Here is a 22951-nt window from a genome sequence, read left to right as displayed (position 1 = left end):
GATGGAGACTGGACATGAGGAGAAAGGAGGTGGCCTGATGCGCGCCCCCGTTTGTCGCCCAGGAATAGACTGTTTGAACGGAGGAAGGACCGCTTCTTAAGAGATAGTCAAGAGCCACATAAGTACCTAATACACACAGGAAGTGGAGCGATTTGACCTTCAAAATAAGATGAACCACGTTCTTGATACCTGAGATATATATACCTCATGTGCATAAAAATAAAGGTTTTTGCTGAGCCCTGATATGTGTTTCCCATGCCCGATACCCCTGGTAATCAATGTCGTGCAAGTAGGCTAGTTGATCATTAAATTGGGAAAACATTTTAAAAGGTTATGTTTCATTTTAATAATTCAGATGAATAATTCAGCATGAATTCTCCTGTCACTTTAAAGCCAAATGTCCAACCTCCAAAAAAACATAAATGGTTTTACTTGAAAAACCGGGATGGGAAATGTCTCTTGTGGTGGTCAGCTTGACTTTGTATGGTTGTTACATTGTAGAGAGTGGGAGAGAAAAGGAGCAAATGTGCGCGGCGGCGGAGAGGGAGGGAGGACAGAGAGTGCGCAAACAGGCACCCAGGCACATCAGCAGCAGCGGCAGAGCATCTTCCTGATCCGCATCTCCCCGTGTCTTCAGCTGCCAACCCTCTGTGCGTCCCTGATTGAGATTTCACTGCCGGCTCAAGTGTCCATAGGAGCCTCCGCCAACCGTCAGCTCCTACCAATACACTTTCTCCAGAGCTCGGTTATTCTTAGCTCAGCTGTGAGAGACTGTCCTTCCGGTCCTTCTCTTATTTATCCCAGTTTCTTGAATATTTAATGGAAAATGGCGATCTGCGCGCAGTCGTACGGTATTTTCTGCCTCTTCACAATCCAAACTGTACTTATCATGTGCGTCTCCACGCCGACAGACGGGACCCACCTCTTCCCCCAGCACTACACGTAAGTACCCTTCACCGTTTGGGGGGTAAACCGGGGTGCGGAGCGCTGAACTAGGACAGGTGGCCCCGACAAGCCTGCACATGCAGCGCCTTGAACCTTGGTTGGTGGTTTTGTTCCTGATGTTAAAACACGGACGCTTATTCCGTCTTAGATGCTGCGTTGTGTATCTCACAAAGCCTATATATTTGTTTTCGATGTGGGCATTGGCATTTAATACCCCGAGCCTGCTGTCATCGTCAACACGGAAACAGGCTACAGGGAGCACGCACAGGTGCCTCTGGCGACTAAGCCAACCAAGCAATAATTTAATAGAACATCCATGAGAAAAAATAAAATAGATGATCACAGTGGATGTGTTGTTTTGCTGTCACTGCATGGGGGAGAACAGCCCAATTACTCATGATGGATAGCTTGAGCTACAGCGAGGCTAAAAAAAAAAGTACTCCAGTGGATACCGTGGAAATAATTATTTCTATCCCACTGCAGGACAGCGTCTGATGTTAACCGGATACTTTGAGTCACAGAGGAAACCAATTAATGTGCCGCAGGAGCGCGAGCGCTTTATACGTGCAGGTGAAGTCCTCGTGTCTCACCCCAACTCCAAAACTCCTTTTGGGAGCAGGTGGCCCTTACGTTGACACGTGGAAATGTTTTTAGCGCTCAAGAACGAGAAGTTCTAGTTTAGTTCGACATTTATCGTTGACATGTGGACGCACCTACGACCTCGTCAGAGTGTTTCTTTAATCAGAGTGACCGCTGAAACACGAGAGTGGGTGCGCATCTAGCACCGTGTAAACTACTTTTGAACTTTCAGTCTTTTCAGCGTATGCTTCTTGTGAATTATATTGGAGCTCTATTGGAATACAAATATCAATTTCATTTAAATTGTGAACATTATAACATTTCACCTTGAATGACTGCTGCAGACTGAAACGTTATGCAAGCCGGCGTTTTATTCATCAGATCGCTCAAAACAAAATCGACAAGAATTTGACCAAAGTGTTTTATCTATTTTCTAAGTGAACATTTCACCCTTTTAAAATCACATTTTCGGGCATTGCGTTGCAACCCGGTGAGGCCGGAGTGCAACAGTTTCTCACTGAAGTGCACATGGTGACGTGGTGATCTGATGTGAACATGCTGTGTCGCCTGTGGTGATGATTAGTCAGTCAGTCAGGTTCACACAAATGACTAGAATCTAAATTGTTGCTCCGTGATGCATCCATCTTTGGAATCTGTCGGGCTTTGTTGTTTCTGATGACCAAGGTGACTTTCAGAGGGAAATCAGTTATTAGCTTTATTTCACTGTTGATTGACTCAAAACGACAATTAGCTGCACCACTGATTTCATCACTTGAGCTCTAAAAATAATAGTGATGTTGATCTTTTTTCCTACATTTGGATGACTTTGCTAGAAAATTCACATGCCCATTGAAATTGTATTGTTTAAATATCTATTATATAATGTAAATTACATTTTTATATTTGTGAAAATAACATGATATGTTTAGAATGTAGTTTAGTTATCCCCTAAAGGTTTCCCTCCAAATACACCTAAGGGTTTTTTTAAAACGTTGATTTATAATATTGGACTACAGTTGAATACGACAATATTAGTCTTATCAAATGTTTTATCATTGAGGCGGGCCTGCTGTCCCAGTTGAAGCAGATGAAAATAAGATAAATAGTCCTTGTCTGGTGACATGTGTTGTCTGTATTATATTCAGTCATCTCCTGGGTTTTAAAACTAGGTTTTGTGTCACCCACATCACTGTGCTATTTGCCTTAATTTGACAGTAACCTAATTGAAGCGTATGGGGATCTGCTGTGGCTATTCATTGGGCGTATAGACCTAACACACACACACGCATGCTTACACACATCGGATAGAAATTGAGTGTGTTGGAGAATCTAGCTAAAGAAATAATTTCATTAAAAAAAGAGCTGAATGTCCTCTTCCTCCTGTTTCTTTGGACAGCAGGTCTTACAACAAGTGTACATTTTTCTGACTAAAAGCCTGGATTCTTGAATTGTTATTTTAATGTAGTTATTCCATTACAGTTGTATAAATGTGCACACGTGTGTGTGTGGGTGGATGTGTTTGAGTGTGTGTGTGGGGGTAGGGGTAAATTACTTTTACATTTCTAAATAATATGGGGGAAGCCTGTGTTGATATCTAAACGGTCAGCTGTACAGTCGTCACCAGTAATGTAAAATATCATCATTCACCTTAGTATAGATGAAACTCGGAGCAATTTTCCCCACATTTTGTTATTTCCACACAGATGAATATAGTCCACCTTTTGCCCTTAATGATATTTCACCATTTCAGCGTTGCACTTGGAATGATGCGGCCCATTGCAGCCGAGTGAGCAAGGTGACAGTGTTTGGCTGGCACACATGGGTCAGCCATCCAAACTCATTTCATCACATTTGCTGCTTTTCTGTAATGTTTTGCTGACATAAATCAAAAAACACAGGCGCCAAATGGCAAAGTTTTAGTACTACATCAGACTACAAAGAGCCAGAGAGCTTCAGTGGGCTTTCATGTTGCACAAAATGACGATGTCTTTTGTGTTGTGAAAGTTGTGATCTTTCTTAAAAACAGATGTTTCGAAGAGTCCAACAAGTTTCCCAGATATTTCTATTGCTGTTACTAAATGGAGAATTGAGAAATAAAACATTTTCTCCTTTCATTTACATTTAGTCCAACATGAACCTCAAGTCAGCATGCTACATTATACACTATAGTGCTTCTGCCTTTCAATTTTACAGTCAGACCGATATGATCTTGTCTGATGTAGGTCAGTTGTGTGAGGGCCCCTTGGATGACAGCCTGCCATTGCATCCTGCATATCACTCTGCATACTCAAGTATTGATTCTTTTGATGTGTTCAATGGAATGGAATGGATTTCAAAACACCAGGAAGGAAGGAGGAGTGATGAGGCTAATCTATTCAGAAGTGTTTGTTGATGTATGCATATAATAAGTGGTCCAAAAATAAACATGATCTGAGATAATTCTTATAGCGTTATTATTATAGCAATAGACCATCTTATGCAATTAAGATATTTCAGTGTTCACTTGGAGCACCGTTGCAGCAGAATGAACCTGGAGATGGTGTGTGGTCATCCATTAAAACTCATTTAGTTTTCTTAATTGTGTTTGATTGGGATGGGCAAAATTGGCAAAATTAACATTGCCACAACTGTCACTTTTGATTATAAAGTATTAATATCACACGGTCGAATGTTTGACTCCTAGTCAAACTTACAAGATAATTATGTTTAAGTGTATTTTAGACAAGGATTCTCAAGCTAGTTCCTCGTATCACTAATTTGCACATGTGAAATTGATATCCTCATATGAGACAGTTACTCAACCGAGTCACTGCTTAGCCTCAGTTCTAAGTGAACTAACAAGGATTAACCTTTATCTTCTGTACCATCAAATCCACGTTAAAGTCAATATCATTCAACCATAATTCAGATTGAATGTTATGTGAAATCACATAAACAAAAATGTGCTGTGTTTTGATTGGCCAATGATGTGACTCTTGACAGAAGACTGCCCAGCTCCACAGTCAGTGTTATTTTTTGTTTTGACATATAATCAGAATTTAAGGCAACATAGACTCTGTCATTGCCTGTCATTCTGTCAAAGCTTTGTTTATATGTATTTAAACGCAGTACTGTTTGTGTGTAGACTGACGAAGTTGCATAAGAAGTCTGCCTGGCTGGAGGCAGAGGTGATGTCCCTCGCTGTTAGTATCACTGTGTCCTGCTCAGCTCTGCTCTCACTGTAAGCTTGTTTTCGTTTCATATCGAGGTGACCTTTTCATAGTTAGCGGCCTCTTCCTAGCATTCCTGCTATTCACGATCCTTTATGAGGCACCCTTTGCTTTCTCTTAAATCGTCCCTATAAACATAAAGTAAGCCTGCGCACATTTTGCCGTGTTTGCTCTGCTTTCACCCTCCTGATGAGGCCCGACTCCGGCTTGGTGATTATACAGCGAGTGCTGTCACTGTTGGGAAGATTTGTGCTATTTAATAAATCTGTCTTCCCTCTTGTCTTCTGAGCAAATCTGACATTTAAAGATGACATTTGTTTCCATCGTCATATTAAAAGACAAACGACTGTTGTGCTGTTGATGCTAGTGATTAGCTATCTGCAGGCTGCTGAAAGGAAAAGGCTGGCACAGAGTCAGTGGTTGGCTCTAAACCACATGACAGAATTTATTCATCTGATTGCTGAGGGATCAGCGTTCATAACAAGTTTTTTTTTTTTCCCCCCTCTGAGTGAGAATTTCTTGTTGGATATGCATGGAGGTAAATTGTTCAGTGTGTATCTAAGTTGGCAGGTTAGCCCCTGCTGCTGCTTTAAAATGATCCAGTGAAAATCTTCATCCATTAAGTCATTTGTTGCTTGCTGAGATATATAGGAGTGATGAGCTCGAGCTGTTTGATCTCTTAATTCCAAACTTGGCTCCGGCTAGCGGAGATCAGCCCCTGCTTAGGGTGCATTTCTGTCAGACCGGAGCAGTTTTATTGCAGAGCCGCTGATCCCAGCAGAGCCCAGGCAGGCACGTTCACCGGCGGTCCTGCCAGGGCTGACCAGATATATGCAGGATATGATGGGAAGAGAAGGTGCTGATGGGTAACCCTGACGTTAGTAGAGGTAGTAGAGGGATACTTCCAGATAGGCATCCTGAAAAGGAGGGGGGAGTGACTGTTTGATAACCTAAATAGAGACACACAAAGATGAGGAGGAGTCCCAGTCCTACAAACACACTCGCATGCTACAACAGAGAAATAAAATGCTCCTCTAATGACATGCTCAGGTGATGCAGATTGATGATGTCTTATTTCTCATCTTATTTTTCAGAATGATTCACTGGGCGGGACGCATTGAGAAGGAGCTGGAAAAGGTTCTGCAGCATGTCACCGGGACTCAGCAGATGCGATCGGTAAGTTGACGTCACGCTTGCATGTGACATGTCCATGTTTCCCTGCATTATTAATACATTAAGACTTCACTGGGCAAGGTTATACAGCATATTCTCTCTGGGGGGGGGGGGGGGGGGGGGTGCATTTGAGCAGAGCAAAAAAGAGTTTATATTTTAAAGATGTTCAGGTTTAGTTATTCTCAGAAACAATTTGACTCTGTTTCTTTTTCTGTGTAAATCAGCTTTTTCCAAGAATTTCCTTGAGCTTAATCTCTGTCCTGATTATTCTGAATTGACCTTTGGGAAATCATATTTCAAAGTGAAGGTAGATTTGAAAAAGCAAAAGTGATTCCAACAATTAAAGAAAATCTGACTTATTTTCCAAAGCACTGGATTTTCAAGTCTGAAACACTATACTAACCTGTAAAGACAGACACATGCAGCAGAACATGGTGTTGGTTGTTTGGGTTTGTCTATGAGGCTGTATGTTACACGTGTCTGTCTTGTGGTAGAGCAGATGGGTGAGCAGAGTGTGATTGACACTGTTTCATCATATATCTGCCATGTGCGCATGTTCACCGTGCTTCCAGGGTTTGTAATGCACCCTGAGATAAACGCTTCATTATTGCTATATGGCTGAGTGTGATTCATCCAGCCGGTGTGGAGCCTGTGGTGGCTTGAATGCTAGCAGTAACAGTGGTTTGTGGGATTGCTGTTGGTACGGTGGCGACATTGATGGATCCCAGAGAGGAGGAAGTGAGTTGACAGCAATGGTGCTGGATTAAAGGTTATTGACCATCAGTGGATATAAGGCAGACACTCAGACTACATGATACAGCGAGGTGGATTTTTAACTTTCATCCAGTGTAGACAAAATATAACAGATAGTTTTTACTATATTAATATTTGCCATTCGCAGTTTGTGCAATGTTTTTTTTTCGTATTCCCCTCGAGCAATGTGGATTTTGAAATGATCAGTAGACTTTTAAAGTGATGTTACACACCGTTTCAAGGTGAGAATTTCCTCATTTCATAAACTGCGAAAAGCAATCTTGCACTAAGGTGGGTGATGATGTATTTTCTAAGTAGCACAAATGATTTTGCTTTTGCTTTTAGGAGCTAAAGGGGGAAAATATCTTAACTGCATAAAGACACAAAGATTCAATTTCAACAAAGCAATATATATAATGCAGCAAGGGTCTAAATGTAACTATTTGGTCTATCTGCTAATGGGTAAGCCAACAAATGTTACCATCCAAAATATATAAAACGAGCCACTAGACTTATACAGAGTCCTTTAAACTAGTTGTAGAACGAAATAATTGAAATTATTTTCCATTGACAGTAACAATAACAGGAAATTATACTTTACTTATGTCTTTCTAGATTCAACAATAGAGATGTTTATTATCACTTTGAATGTGGGTACAAAAGTGTGAAACTATATTTGTTGGATGGCCCCATCTTAAATAGAAGACATAGAAAATCTAAATAGATAAATTGAAATCTACTTTGGACACCTGATCCACTACATTAAGGACTAATGTTCATTTGGTCAATGGATTAAATAGCTTTGGTTAGCAACTTTTCAGAGTAGTATAACTATGTCAAAACTTATTGCAGCTATGCTGTATTATATGATAAGAATCAACAAGTTTAAAGCAATACAATTCAGCTCCACATTTAGTTGCTGCAACAAGTGTACACGTATCAATAATTATAATCTAGAAGTATAAAAAAACATAATTCTGAAATAGCCCATTCTAAACAACGAGTAGGCTACCTTAATATATGTTACTAAGAATATTTCATAATAATTTATACTTGTACGTTCCGTTATTTTGACTATAATTGGGATTTTAACGTAGCATAGCATTTAAACACTTTGATATTGCTACATGTTCTTTACTAATGTCTGAGTAATATCTAATGTCCCCCCCTGCTCATTTATCTGCTGCTTAATTAAACGTGCTGTAGATCTGATTAAGTACTCATTCTTTTCTCCTTCCTCCTTTATCCAACTGTCATTTACAAGCTCCTCAGTTCTGTTATTGTCTACTGTAACCCAGTGTTTACATCAGTCTCTAAATAACAGATAATGTGAATACATTTTTACCTAGTCGAGGCTGCTGCCATTAAATTGGATGTTTTGTGTGACCAACAGTCCAAATCCAAAAGATATTGACTTTACTGTCACATAAGACAAAGCAAGAGGAAAAAAAATCCTTACAAACTACAAGCTGTGGCTGGTGGATGGTTTGCATTGTTGCTTAAAAACTGAGCTGCTGACGAACTCCTGTCAGTTGATTATCAATTTATTTGTGTAAATGTTTCTTTGCTATATTTTGAGATGGATGTACTATATGCCGGGATAAGATTAGTTATGGTTTCTCTTGACTGCTTGTTGTAAAACTTGCATGTCCAAAGCTGAATAATCCTTGGCTAAATAAGACCTACAGCTGAGATGTGATGTTGCCATGGCGTTCAGTTGGCTTAAAAGTTCTGTGGATTAAACAAATGTTCGCTACAAGTTTTCTCTGTAGGCCAAAATCAATGAAGCCAGTCCCTCAGAAAAATATTACATCCATCCAAGTTAAGACTTGTGTAAGGTTCCCACGTGGCCATGTTTGTGCTGGCCTGACAGTGTGCGCTGGGCGGGTGTGTAAGAACATTTATCATGGCCCCAAACAGGAGTCGTCACAGGGTGTGCTAAATGGCGCAGCATGCCTAGAAAAGCCATTTTCTAAATGGATGCCTCTCTCTATACGTGTGTCTGATAGAAATCTTCCCAGGGCTATGCCGGCTGGTAACAAGATTGCTTCCCTCTGCACACCCTCCCTCTTCATGCGTAGTTTATTCTCACAGACAAAAAAAAAAAAAGTAAATTGTGTGCAAATGATGTTTAAGTTTGTCTTACATGGGAAGAGACAAGGAAGTAAGTTGAATATAATGTGGTCTGTGCACTTCCTCTCAGTTGAGATTTTATGTTTTCTGACAAGCGAGTTAGCGGGTGAAAAAGAGAGAAAGGCCAAGACAGGGCAGCACGGAAATAGCTGAACACATTTTGAATTGGTCGACTTGAGAAACAACACACAGATATAGAGTGTTTTGATGTGCTTTAGTTTGTGCATACTGTGCCCAGCAAATGTAAAGTAATTGAAGTGTCTAAAATCACATTCTAACATATTCTGCCGCCGTTTGGTCAAGATGCACTTTATTTTACGAGGGAGTGAAAGGAAGGTAGAGGTTGAGTGATGTATTGGAGGAGTTGGAAGTTTGGAATGGAAGAGTGTGGAGCGCGGATAGACAAGGAGAGTGGGCGGCTTTTAGAGCGGAGGAGGGAGGGTTTTAGAGAGAGAAAAGGATGAAGAATGGCCCTGACAATTGAGATGAATGTTCTGGCGGTTTTGTGTGTATATTTAGAGTCAAACTACTTAAGATGGATGAAATGATAGAAGGGAAGAACTAGAATTGCTAAATTCAAACATGAGCAGACGGACTCTGTTTTTAGACCTTATCCTCCTCATTATCCCGTGTGCTGTGTGTTTGATGTGTAACAGTATGTAGTGATGAGAGGAAGCGATGGACACACTGGCATTGTTTCCATATCCTCAGGCTTATTTACATAGGTCTTCATGTGCACACATGAAGCCTGCACCCACACACTAACATTACAGCAACTTGATGGTTTATCAAATGCACAGATGGATAAGATCTCATATATGTTTATACATCAGGTTGACACAGAAGTTCAATGTATACTGTAGCTGTAAGACAATTACAGTCAGGTGGAGAGTTGCTCATAAACCCATGAAGCTAAAAGTATTTGGTAAAAGTCACAGTTCAGTAATATGTACTGAAAGGTACTATAAACAACATCCATATATTCATAAATTTCTATGGCCAGTGTGTAAAGAATGTAATATTACTGAATGAATGAATCAGACCTCCACTGTCTTTGTCAGTTGCCCATGATGGGCTGTGGGCTGATTTGATGTAAAAGACAGTTTTGCTGAGAAATTCTGAGGGCCTCACCTCTTCTCATCTTCTTTACAGTGGAAACAGTGTGAGCTAACTTTAAAAAATGTCCATTTAACATTCAAAATGCACAAAAAGTTTGAACCTGTGAACCTGTTCTGGCCAAATAGCGGTGTTGCTGACATCTGGGAGAATCAGGGTCAAAATCAGAAGGTGATTTGATGCATTTAGGGACCCTAGATGTTTTTTGTAACAGATTGTTTGCTCGCTCTCTCACCCACATCATGACTTGCTAACTCACGAAACAAAGTTCTGGTTTGACTGGACAACATCAGCGTCTAGATTCCCATAGCTAATCCGGCCGTTAAATGAAATAGCTTGTCGTTTGCGAATGACTGTGTTAGCAACAAACAAGGAACTAACAGCAGATTAAGGCCAGGACGCTAAATGAAAGAAGGCTGGCAACCCTTTGCTTGCTTGCTCACAGATGTGTTAGTTGTAGCCTGCCAAATGTATAGACCTGCTAACTTGTTACATTTAGCGGTGTTGATTTTCGATGATATGGAGCTAGAGTGATCAAGTTTAGTCTTTTAGTTTATATCATGTGACTGGCTGTTCACTTCACTTCACAGCCACTGGTGTCATAAGTAACAACAATGATCTTAAAACATCCCAGAGTGCCTTAAGGTAAAATTAATTATTACTTAGCTAAAAGGTATTGGTAGTGATAGTTACATGGCATTTATAGATTGTTGATGCTTTGCCTATAATATGTACAAGGGTCTAACAGTTGTGGCATGTCACTGTTGAAACTGTAACCTCTTCTAACCTTTGTACGGTGGGGTACTTATTGCCTTGGTCACAACCTTGGAGTCAGGACCAGCCAGTGGGTATTACGATTAGTCTGAAGGGTCAGGAGATGATTAATGGGGTTTTTGAAGAGAAAAGAAGAGTACATTTTGTATTCCCTCTTTGTATAATTTGACCTCTTTCGCCTTGAAGAGTTATTTAAATGAAGCAATCTGAGAAGTTGAAAGGTAAAATCTCTTTTTGTTGAAACTATTCAAACAATAGACATCTTAAACATGACAAAAAGCTCCAATTTGATGCTCTTTAGTAAGGAGTCAGAAGCCATTAAAGGTTGAGAACCTCTGGCTCACTATTTAACAATGGTCGACACATACTTATCAAAGACCTTTTTATGATAAATCTGTATCCGAACAGTCACTCGTAGCTGTTGCAACAGTCCTTTTGGGATGTAGTGGAGTAAAATGTATAATATATAGAGCACAAGTACCTGAAAATTGGACCTAAGTACAGTACTTAAGTAAATATACTTTGCCTAAACATACACATAAAGTCATTTCAATTTCCACAGCTTCAGTTTAGGCAGCCGGTTAAATGGCAACAGCGTACAACATGTATTGAAGTCTCTCAAATTCTGTTTAATAAGAAGAGTCTAATCAGCATAAATAATTCAGTCTGGTGCACATGACTGCTCCTGAACTGCTCCTCCTCACATCGCTACACTGTGAGGATCTGTCTGTCTCGCTCCATGTAGTTTGCTGCTCTTGATTACTGGAAACACAAGACTGATGCACACCCAGATCAATATAGCAGCACGTGGATGCAAAGTGGAATTGAGGAGCGTAACATAATGGATGTGGGATTCATCAAGGTTTCACATTTTCTCAAACTTTTTTTATTGAGACCAAGTTTGCTTTCTTGCTCTCTTCCCTTCACTTTTGCCATGTCTGTTCAACACTACAGCAGTAGAGCTGACCACATGCTGGCTGCAGGTTTATCTCAGTCCAACACAGACCCTCTTGAGTCTGGTGCCTCCAGCCTGTGTGTACATGCTAATGTCTGTGTGTGTGTGTGTGTGTGTGTGTGTGTGTGTGTGTGTGTGTGTGTGTGTGTGTGTGTGTGTGTGTGTGTGCGTGTGTGTGTGTGTGTGTACACAGAAAGTCATCTTTTTTCTCGTTAACATGCTGAAGCTGTTAGATCTATTTGATCTGCACAGGTACGTTTTTTTTTATGACTTGAGGGAGATGTTGTATGCAGGCTGAACACAGTTCCACATGTCTCCTACTTCTCCAAATGTTCCCTCTGCTTCCCAGAAAAGGAGGTTACTCAAGGCCAAGCCAGCCAGCCCCAACAAACAGATATCTCTATATAAAAGTGCACTGGTGGATTTACTCACTATCGCTGACTATAGAAAATTCCAATAATCTGTCTCAAATGCCCAGCGCTACTATCACCCCTGCTCTCACTCCACCCCCACCAAGCCCCCCCCCTACCACCCCCACCCCTGTCAAATTTTAAAGCTGATGTCAGCTCCACCTCTTTTTCTCTCCGTCTTTCTCTCTCTCTCACTGTGCTTATCCATCAGTGGACAATGATGTGCAGCTTATCACAACCATTTGTTTTCTTGATTTGATGGCTCCTTACGCCTGCAGACAGTTTACAGGAACTGTTGGATGTCCCTCCTCCCACCATGAGTAGTTACCTTTAAAGGAGAGAGAGAGAGAGTGTAGAGGCCTCCTCTCTCAACCCTCTCCCCCCTTCTTTTTCTCCTCCATCTTCTGGCCTGGCCTGGACAGTACACTACAGCACTGCTTGTTATCTGGCTGTGTAAAACATCACAAGCTATTTAGGCGAGATAGATAGTTTCCGCTCTGGCTTCAGGTTCCTCTCTGCCAGCTCGTCTGAAGAGTCCTTCACTCATTGTGTAACAAGCATCAACACACACTTTGCATTGCTCTTATTACGGTCTTTTATTAAAAGAATAAACCAGAAAAACGACTGCTCTGAGAAAATCTTTTGTACAACAGCAGCAAACCTTGAGCAGTCTAATCTGCTGGTATGAAATCGCAAGCTTCTCCAGAAAATGTTATATTCTGATTTAGGAAAATCCCACTTCACATTTTGCTGTCGCTTTTTCGATTTTCTGAAAAGAAGAAAAAAGATGACAGCTTCTCCCTGTCTTTCCCGTCAGGACCCACTGCTGTTCGAAGCCTTTTACTTTTTGTTATTGCTCACGTGAACAGGCAGCATTTGATTATCATCACTGATAAGATGTATACCTAACACACTTCATATATTACAGATTAAATTAGACTTATCATGCTATTACTGAGTAAGTATAAAACCATGATGAGCTCATTTTCAGGATGTTTAGTACATAAACTGTAAAAAAGATATAGATGAAATTACAGCTCTTCAAAGTGAAGCCAAAACATTTAGAGCTCCCCCTACTTACTGGCTTCAGTTAAGGTGATTATATATCAGGAAAAAAAAAACTGCAGTCTGGTAAAGCTATATCTCTATCTGCGTTGTTGTGGCACTATCCATTTTTAAACCTGGCTTCTTTCCCTCTCAGACCCATTCAATGACAGTCCCAGCAGACAGGGGTCCTCAGGGTTACACATCAGGGTCATTATAGCTTGGACATGGTCTGTCAGCAAACAGCTTTTTACTTTGTTTGTTCTCAACATTTCTGTTTTTGTGTGACAATTCCAGCACTTACTGTGTATTTACCCCAAACAAAAACAAAATAAAACTCACCACAAAATAACCGTGGGACATTAGAGGCACATAAAACCAGTAGCAAGCTGAACGTTTTGCTGTCTGAGAACTGGTCAGCACCATTACTCCCAGCCTGCCAGCCTCCCCTTGGTTGACAGGAGAACAGAAGGGCACACAAATACACTCTATCCATTTTTTTCTGCCTCTTTATTGGTTTTCTGACACCGGGGAAGGTTACAAGGATTCCTCAGCTCCCCAGCTTGATGGCCTGGCACTGCTTGGCGGTGTTTATATAAATGAAAATACATATATCTGTAGCGTGCAGCCCTGCATGCAGATATCCCGGGGATGGTGTTAGAAAGAATAACTTGAAATAGCAGTGCAATAAAAATGTGACATTTTAGAAAAACTAAAATTAGATTAGTGATGGTGCCCTGTCTCCCCTCCCATATTCTGTTTGTGTTTTTATTTGTATTTTGTAAATGTAATCACTGCTGATATTCTAACCAACATGTTGAAAAAGTTTTTACTGTGCTGAATGTTTGCAAAACTTGCAGAATCGTATCTAATTCAATTTGAATTTAAACGGAAGATATACTAATCTAATGTTCTTCAAAACAATGCTCCGTTTTCATTATGTTAGGATGAGTGGGTTTATTATGTAATCTGAAATCTAACCTCTGAAATCTATTATTTTGAAAATGTCAACAGATTTGTTAAATCATTCCTGAAAACGTTTTTTTTTTCTCTCTCTCTCTTGTTACGATTGTTCTGCTCATTAAAGGAGTAAAGCAAGCTGTATTAAAAACCCCAATGCAGGCTTTAAAGACGTTGCGCTACATGCACCATGCTGCAGGCATTTTACGTCTTCTCTGGACACATTTAAAACATCTCATGGTACATCACTGTGCATGTGCTTGTTGATTCCATTACAGTGAATTAGCAGGAAAGAGCTGTGAAAGGCCCACTTGGGGGGGGGAAACAGGCCCTAAAGTGTCAGCACAGAACAAGCCGAGATGGTCGGAACATCTTAATCTCGCTGACATTTACTGTGGCACATAGGGGGGACTGTGTTTGCGTAACTAATTGTTGCTTGATGAATTCAAGGAAAACAAAAAAGCGGATGCATTCATGCTCCTCGTGGCTCATTTTTGGGGGGAGAAAAGAAGGCCTTGCACTTGTTTAAAGGAATACAATATAGCATTATGTGTCAAAATAGGATTAGAGGTCTGCTAAAGCTACAGCACTGTCAGAGGAAGATGCTCTCTTTTGCCTACGCTGCACATCTTTTCTCCTCGTCTCTCTCTCTCTCTGTACACACTATTGTTTGCAGAGCGTGTGTGTGCATGCTTGTGTAATTTTCAGCCGTCTTCGGTTTGATGTTTTAGCGAGCACCTGACCTGTCTTTGCTAGTATCTGTGCTTGACAGAGAGAAAAAGCTAGGTACAGTTTCCTGAGTGGGTTGCCGTGGTAATGTGGAGTGGCATGATGCCCTAGAAAATTCCAGGTGTGAAGGGCTTTATTCATTCCACTGCAGAGGGAGTGCTTCTCTCTGTGTGAAGTGGTAGGTGTGACGTTTATTTTTCCATTGTGAACAAAATGATTTTTTTTTTTTTATGTGTGCATATAAAGAGAGAGGTTGGTTGTGCGCTGTAGTCTCTGAGGTTTTGTCCTCCTCTTCTACTCTGCCTCCTCCACCTGCACTAGCCTGTGATTGATTGGTCACAGTTCTGAATAACTTTAATTGGCTTGCCTCAGCAGTGGGTGGTTCTCAAACGCCTGAACCGCTGTGGAATACCCAGAAAAGCATTTTAATTCTTGATCTTGTAGGCAGTAAGTTACTCTCTGCTGCCATCTGAGAGGGTTCTTGAGGAGCTCTACCTACATCTTTTAACTTTTGCACACTGTAGTGACTCCTGCCGTGTTCCTGCTGTTTTATTTCACTGCAAAATCTGTAAAACAACCCCTCCCTCCCGATTCCACAAATTTATCCACCCCCTTCTTTGGCTACGTACTGGACTCACTCTCATCTCTGCCTCTGGCCCTTTTCCCAGTGCTTCCTTGTTTGATGGGATTTGTGCTCCACCATTACAGTGGCTGCGTTTCACTTATACTCACGCATGTGCATGACATACATACAGTTCACCCATTCAGTATACCAATCCTGTTTTTTTTAGAAATTACAATTATAAACCACCATTTTCTACTGTGTACATGTTCTGAAAAATGTGTTCCTGTCTCATTTCAAGTCTGATTCACGTTATGAGGAAATGCCTTGTTACATAATGTTCAGACCGTACTGAACTGTACATGAACTCAGTGTACATGTTGTAATAACTCACATTATTCATCACAGTTTTTATAGCCACACAGTGCGCGTGGTTAAGATTTAAAAAGACTGGGATCTGGGTAACATTTATAAAAAGTTAGATGTGGGTTGAAGCAGGAATCAGGATTTGTTCACAGACACCATGACCCCCCCCCCCCTTCACAACAGTACTTTTATTTTTTTTTAAACCTTGCCACGGGCAGGACTGAGGATATGAGCTCCATGTTGCAGCCCTGGTGTTTGCATGGATACTCTCAAACCATCCTCTTACAAATTGCTTGATGTGAACTGGAAAATGCAATGAAATTCCAAACAGAGAGCAGGTTACTGTTTATATTTATATAAATTATAGGGGAGCCTTACATTACACATAAATGAGTAAATAAACAGAGCAGTTGAAAAATGTCCCTGTTGATTTGATAAAATCACTTTCCTCTTTAAGAGTTTATCAGTTCAACAAAAACAAACAAGAACATATCAGCCCACTTAAATATAAAAAACATGTTTTTACCATTAAAATGTGTAGACATCAGGCTTTTTACATATTAATGGAAGTGAAAGCAGGATGTAGTAACCTCAGCCTGTGCATATTCAGCGGAATTACAGAGCAACATTAACTTCCTGTTTTTGTCATTTCACAGTAAAATTGAGTGATAATGACAAACATACCCTTTCCCCCAGCCAATTATACAGTTTACTTTTTTGAACTACATCAAATTATCACTTAAGGTGTATTCTAATCATAACAGACAATCATGTTGCCTCCAAATGTGTTTTAAAGTTTTGCTACCAAGAAAGATAAATCAATGATGATTGCTTACATAAGCGTGTTGTTTATATACATGGAAACAGTGGTTGGCTCTGTGTCATTGGCTGGACTTCTAGCCCAACAGTTTGCCCACTAAACTGAGATCCAAGTGCAGAGTTTGTATATTAATATTTCTGGCATCCACACTGATTTCTTGTTTACTGTTTTTCTGTTGCCAGCTTAGGCTTAGAGGTCCATTATTGCTGTTAATTATTTGAATGGGCATCAATATTGAAATGACTGTCCCTCAGAATGTATTTGTAGAACTAAATAACACAGTTTTGGTCACATTAATTTTACAAGATATTTTAATTGATTTATGATGACATTTTTGACTGTGAGGTGTCATTTCAAAGATTGTGAGGAATAGAGAAGTCAACACAAGTCAAAGTAACTTCCTATAGAGAATCACTAAGACATGATTTGTACATGAGAGTCAAAATTTCATTCTGACTATTATTGCAGTACAGCAGCAGTATCTTCTTTACATAGGTACTGTGTGTGTAAGCCAGCAGTCTGTTTTTGCCTACAGGCAGCTTAGCTTCCTTTGTCGTGTGGATGTGGATGGCATGTGAGTGAATGTTTGGGGATGCTCAGCAGTTAAATCCAGAGGAGAGCAATGGATTTAAGACTCAGTGGCACAAAAAAAGTTGAGCTTTCATTGGTGTCTTCAATACAGTAGAGCTGAAGTTTTCTTCTTGTGCATTTTGATCCATGGGTCTGCACAAGTGGTCTCTTGAGTTTTTTTTCCTGCTATAGTGGTTCCAACACGTGCACGACCTTGAACATATGAGCTGGTGGAGTGTGTTTGTGTGAACTCTGGACCACCAGCTCATTTCACACACAGGCAGACATCAAAGGCAGTTTGAATTAACCCTGCGTGTCGGGGCCACTCTGCACGCCATCCGCAATTTCACATCTCTGCCGCTCTGGCAGCACCAAACTTACATGCCCTATTCATATTAAAATGAACAGATGGAGTTTTGCAACGCACCGAATGGCCATCCTTCACCGAGAGAAGATAAAACTTCAAAAGAGCAGTGATACATTCGGATCTGTTTGCAGGTGGTTAGGCTGTGTGTCGTCGCAGGTGAACGGAAGGTGTTCTGTGTCTCTGTGAAAGTGTGGTGCAAAGTGCAGGTATCGTGTTTTTCTTATTAAAGCAGGTCAATTGTGTTTCCATTGCAGACGTCTTGTATAGCCAGCTCCTTTTCTCCTTGATTAGACTGCAGAAATGATGTCATGGTCATGCACACACACAGGGACACACACAGGGACACACACAGGTACACACATCAAAGCGTACATGCCTCACCTATTTCAGCTCACTTTTAAATCCATAACAGGAGGCAGTGGCTTCACTGTAATATTTGCATTTGGGTTTTCTGATTGTTTTGACTGGATGGCGTTGCCTCTAAAACACTAATTTTCACATTTTCACTTCATCTTGGCAGCTAATTTAATTTCATATTGTATTTATTGATCTGGCCAACTTCAATTTCCTGCGGTGGCGTGTTTCTGTTGCACCGTGAACGCGATAATGTAGATGAATACGCAACGGTGGCGAGGATGGAAATGGTGATGAAGAGTGCCATGATGATAATTTCTGTGGGTGATTGTGATTGCGATGAGTTGTATGCTGATTAGAACGGAGTCTGAAGATGGCTGGGGTCGCTGCAGCGTGGGTGAAGCCATCAGCTGCTCTGTGTATTTTTAAAATCCCCCGGCCATCAGGAGGCTGCCAGGACAGCTATTCAGTAAACACATTCATATTTCATTAATGTGGCCTCTCCTCCCCTGACGGCCTCTTATTGTCTCCTCTAGAGGTTGTTCAGCAATCCACCGAGAGACCTCATCCTACTGTGTTACCTGTGCCCACACACACACACACACCCATCTGCTGTAAGTGCTATAGTAGGAAGTCCTTTCTAATGCTTATTCTGCATACACTTCATGAGTCTATGACGGTTAAATTTAATTGTGTAATAGACCACTGTTATTACAAATACACCTCTGTACTGTATGAATCTCTGCACTCGTATTTACAGTATTGTGCAGTAAGTCGTTTACATAATTGACAAAAGCAGTTCGTTTTACACAGGTCTGCATATACAAACACACTCAAAAGCTCTTAGATAAAAACGACTTTAAACAAGTGGAAAGACTGAAAGCTCTTCAAATGAAGTCTCTCCTAATATATGGAGGATTTCAACTTGAAATTCGACATCTGTGGATATAGAAATATTAAATATTCGTATGTCTGTTATAATCTTTGCTCATTTCTTGTAGCTGCTCATCCACCTACTGTTTTACCAGTGGTTGTCAAGACAGCGCCACACAATAGAAAACATAATGGGTGAAATTCAGTTACATAACTCTAGCTGGCCTAAAGGAGGTGCTGCAAGCAAAGACTGAACTACAAGGACACTCAGAAAGTAAAGACCTCTTCAAGTGAGACCGACCTCAATTCAGTCTATTAAATGCAAATGTTCTAGACAATCCCCTGTCCACAGCATGTATAATAGTTAGTTAGGTCCTCTTTTGTTTCTTGTTCCTGAGTTCGATGTGTTGCCAGGTTTGTTGTGGATCCTGTTTCAAATTTAAATGAAACTGGTTCTTCCTTGGCTCATGCTAAATATGCAGAGCTCAAATAAAACCTATAGTTGACTCAGGTGTTTAATGCATTTTTGGTGGATTGTTTATTCTTGACTTCATCAACAGCAGTTAATAAAATACTCTCAACTCCAAATGCATTGGCTGACTGTATCAGCCATTTCTTTTCAGACTTAAAATATCAAAGGATCCATCCAGTGTACACTGACGGTGCATTGCCAAATCTATTAAATAAGTCTGTTTCTTATGTAACCAAGTTTTAGGGGATCCACTGTCCAAGGTCCCTTATCTTGTCTCAGGTTTTAAACTTCATCAGATCAACTTTTATTTTCAGTCGTAACTTTTCAGCCAACATGAACATAAAGTCCTGGATTGGCTTGGGACAGCCCATTTTCACAGCAGACATCTTGATTTGTAATAGTAGGGACAGTCAGTTCTATTTAAGTGTCTCAGTAAGCCATGGCAGTGTGACAGTGAGCCAGCATGCACAATGCTAAGACACTGACACTTAAAGTTTAGATGAAAGGGAAACGTAATCTACTGTTTCAGATCAAAGAATAATGTGCAGTTATGTAGCTTTATTTGCCACAAAAATACCTTATTTTATTTTGTTTGACTTTTTTTTATTAGTCAAATCATGTTTTCTTCCTGAAATTTAAAGCGTTGATGTGTTGATGTGTCTTCATGTTAGAATAAGGGTTACCTCCACTGTGCAAGGTGAAACTCCAATTTCTACAAAAGTAAACTTCTGCCTGCTTATCCTTTTTTTCCTCAGACACAAGTTTTGATTTTCTGCGTTCCTATCTTAAGGACACAGAAAACGACTGCACCTTAAGCTTAGACCCCCTACAACCTGGTCTACAAACTGGAACGGTAATGTTCCTGATTTCCAGAGGATGCATAGATACATGGGCATAAATAGGCAAGTTCCCAACACATGTCCATGGAGCTTGTTCCACACACAAAGGATGCACAACTACATACATGTTACGCCTAAAACAAACCAATCTATAATCAAATGACCCAATACAAACCCTTTATGCTCTGCATCTCAGATTGTGCAACACGTAACTAGCTAGTCTTACATGCCCCAAATCACTAAAGCGTAGCAAGCTTTAGACAGCAAGCTGTACGCCGAAGTAGTAAGTCCTTTTAAGAATCAGTTTCAACCTCATGATCTTTTGACCGTTTAAGCTTTTTTTTCCTCAAAAAAACTCTCATTTAGCTTCAGCTTAACCACAGAGAGTTAAAGGGAACATATTTATATAAAGGGGTCATAAACTCTTCTACTGCTTAAACGTATAACTGCCAATAACCCATAAATAAAGGAAGTGGCATAGATTTGTACTTAATCACTCGAGTGATTAAGTTAATGACACTGTGTCTCTATCAGCCCGCTGAGAACAAATAGGAATCCATTTTTAGGAATATAAAATGGAAAGTGAACTCATGATATTGCACTAATGGTCCATTACCAAACCTCATTCAAAATGTTAAGCTCACTTCTGATTCGACACGGCCTTCCACACTGACACGTGTTTCAGGAGCTGTACTGTACTGGGTTTATGTGCTGTTGTTATTTTCCTGCAGAAAGCAATTAAAGCCTCGCAGAGTTCATTTCAGACTGATACAGTGTGTATTTCACTTCGACGTGTCAATAAAATGGTAATGTTGCATTTTAGTTCCGACCTGTCCCGTAGTTCATGCACCTTTTCTGAACCGAGCATTTGTCTCTGCCCATAATGAAGGCTTGTTGTAAATTCTCCTCGCATGAATAATTCAGCTGCACTCAGCTGAACTGATCTAGGTGAATTTGTACAGTGTGTGTGTTGTTGTGCTTGTTTGTTTGTTTGTAACTGCTCCAGATAAAGATGACGTTGCTGGTCTTCCGAGGAGGAAGAAGGGGATAAAGCTGTTTGTATAGTAAAGGATTTAACATCAAATGAGGAGGATAAATAGTCCGTCCAGGACTCATTGAGCCTCATAATGTTATACGAAGAGCGAAGCCAGGCGTGTGTGTGCCTGTGTGGAGCTTAGGTGTACATTAAAAAAAAAAGATTCAGTTGAAGCCAAATCATAAGGAAAGACACTGTACGTGAAAACAGAGTGAATTCCTTGCTTATGTGTAGTGTTTTGGTAGAGAGCTTTTGCCGTTGAAGGTGGCTCAGGAGTGTATTTGTACGCATGGGGGTTGGGGAACAGTCTCATCTGCCAATGATGTAAATAAACACTGAAGACACTCCAGGGTCGGAAATGTTAAATTCACTATTAAATGTGCAGAGTGGTGAAGCCTTCTGCTGGGACTCCTCTCAGCACCTCAGCGCCACCAAACAAGACCAGTCGACATAAGCTCATGATACACCGACATGCACAGTGCACACGGGCCCAGACTCACTCTGCTTCAACAGCCTTTTTCTTAAAACCCATGGCTTCACATGTCTATTTTCAAACTGTCACTTAGTCACAAGCTTTTCTATGGCTCTTATGCCACTATATGTTTGACTATTGTCTCTAAAGGCATATGTCTAACACATTTAGAGTGTCTCTGAATCAAGTGGACTGCTACACTCAAATTAGCAGCTTTTAGTCACAGCTCTCTGCGTGACTCAATTCTAAAGCTTCTCTGTGAGCTGATAGCCAAGGCTGGGGTCAACTGCGCACCTCTTTATCTAAGTATACCACATATTTCAATACAACTCTCCCTGCAGAGTATCAGGATAAATGCATCAGTTGTCAGTAGACAGTTATTTTAGTTGGTTGTTTGAAACATTTGTGGACCTGCGTTACTTTCAACCCTTTACAAATCCAATTCCAATTCAGTTTGAAAGACATGGATAACACTCAACAGTACCACTTACATTTATGTAATACATTCATTGCTAGTTGAATCCAAGCACAGATATTGCAAGACACAAGTCAAATCCTGTAAAATAAGAAGTCTGTAGTCATTACATTCAAATGTAACCGTTGAAAATGTGATATGAACCTATATAGTGTTTTATTAATTCATTGAATAACTCCATGTACCGTATTAATTTGTTTCAGCAGTAGCCCAAACCTTTCAATTACATAAAACCTCCACATGTACATAAAGCCTCACTTGTATGTCTTTTAATAGGCCAACAGGCAGCCTTTTGATTTAATATAATCCATGAAAATTGTCCTTGCCCTCTGCATAATTGGGAAGTTACCGTGCACCAAAAAGTGAATGTGGCCACTGTTACTTTGAATAAGCATGATTTGGATCTAAAAATAGAGTTCAGTTCTACATTAAGCTTTCTTCAGCAGATTTGGAATGAGAAACAAAGACAAGCACTGAGAGCAATATTGTGAAAAACAAAAATCAGTTACATCTTGCTGCTTATGAAAACAATGTTTGACTTGTGTATTTCAAGAGCTTTAGGTTGCCAGGCTAGTCATCATAGTTATTTTCCTTCAGTTGAGTCCAACCAGTATGGATTTATTTCAGGACAGTTGTCAATAATATTAAACATAAACAGAGAAAAACATATTTACCAATAAGGCTACAATTTAGTGAATTTATAAAATGGATTTAATGGGTTTAGAAAAAGTTAAAAGACAAGAATGTACTTTCCATTATCATACAGTAACTATAATTTTCTGAATGAAAAAAAGGGATGAAGTTGGAGCAGATATTAAAAAATAACTAAAGTGCAATCAGCCTGGAACTGGAGATCAATAAAATTAAAAACATGCAGCTGGTTGACTCGACTTTAGTCTTCTTTGTGTTTAATGGTCACTTTTGGATTCCCATTATCCGACTGTGTGGTAGAAATGATCTAATAC

General features: G+C 40.2%; 1 protein-coding gene across 2 annotated transcripts in view; it reads left to right on the top strand.

Annotated features, from left to right (window-relative positions):
* Positions 1-500: 500 nt before the first annotated feature.
* cacna2d2a (calcium channel, voltage-dependent, alpha 2/delta subunit 2a) overlaps positions 501-22951 on the top strand; it is a 149291-nt gene continuing 126840 nt past the window's right edge. For both annotated transcript variants that reach the window (XM_061043073.1, XM_061043072.1), the window contains exons 1-2: positions 501-942; positions 5828-5909. In XM_061043073.1, coding sequence (XP_060899056.1) covers positions 827-942; positions 5828-5909 — 198 coding nt within the window. In that variant the 5' untranslated portion in view covers positions 501-826. The remainder of the gene's footprint in view (positions 943-5827; positions 5910-22951) is intronic.

Source organism: Labrus mixtus, chromosome 7 (genome assembly GCF_963584025.1).
Source record: "Labrus mixtus chromosome 7, fLabMix1.1, whole genome shotgun sequence".
NCBI lineage: Eukaryota > Metazoa > Chordata > Actinopteri > Labriformes > Labridae > Labrus > Labrus mixtus.
The sequence above is the reverse complement of the archived record's forward strand: the minus strand, read 5'-3'. Positions and strand labels throughout refer to the sequence as shown.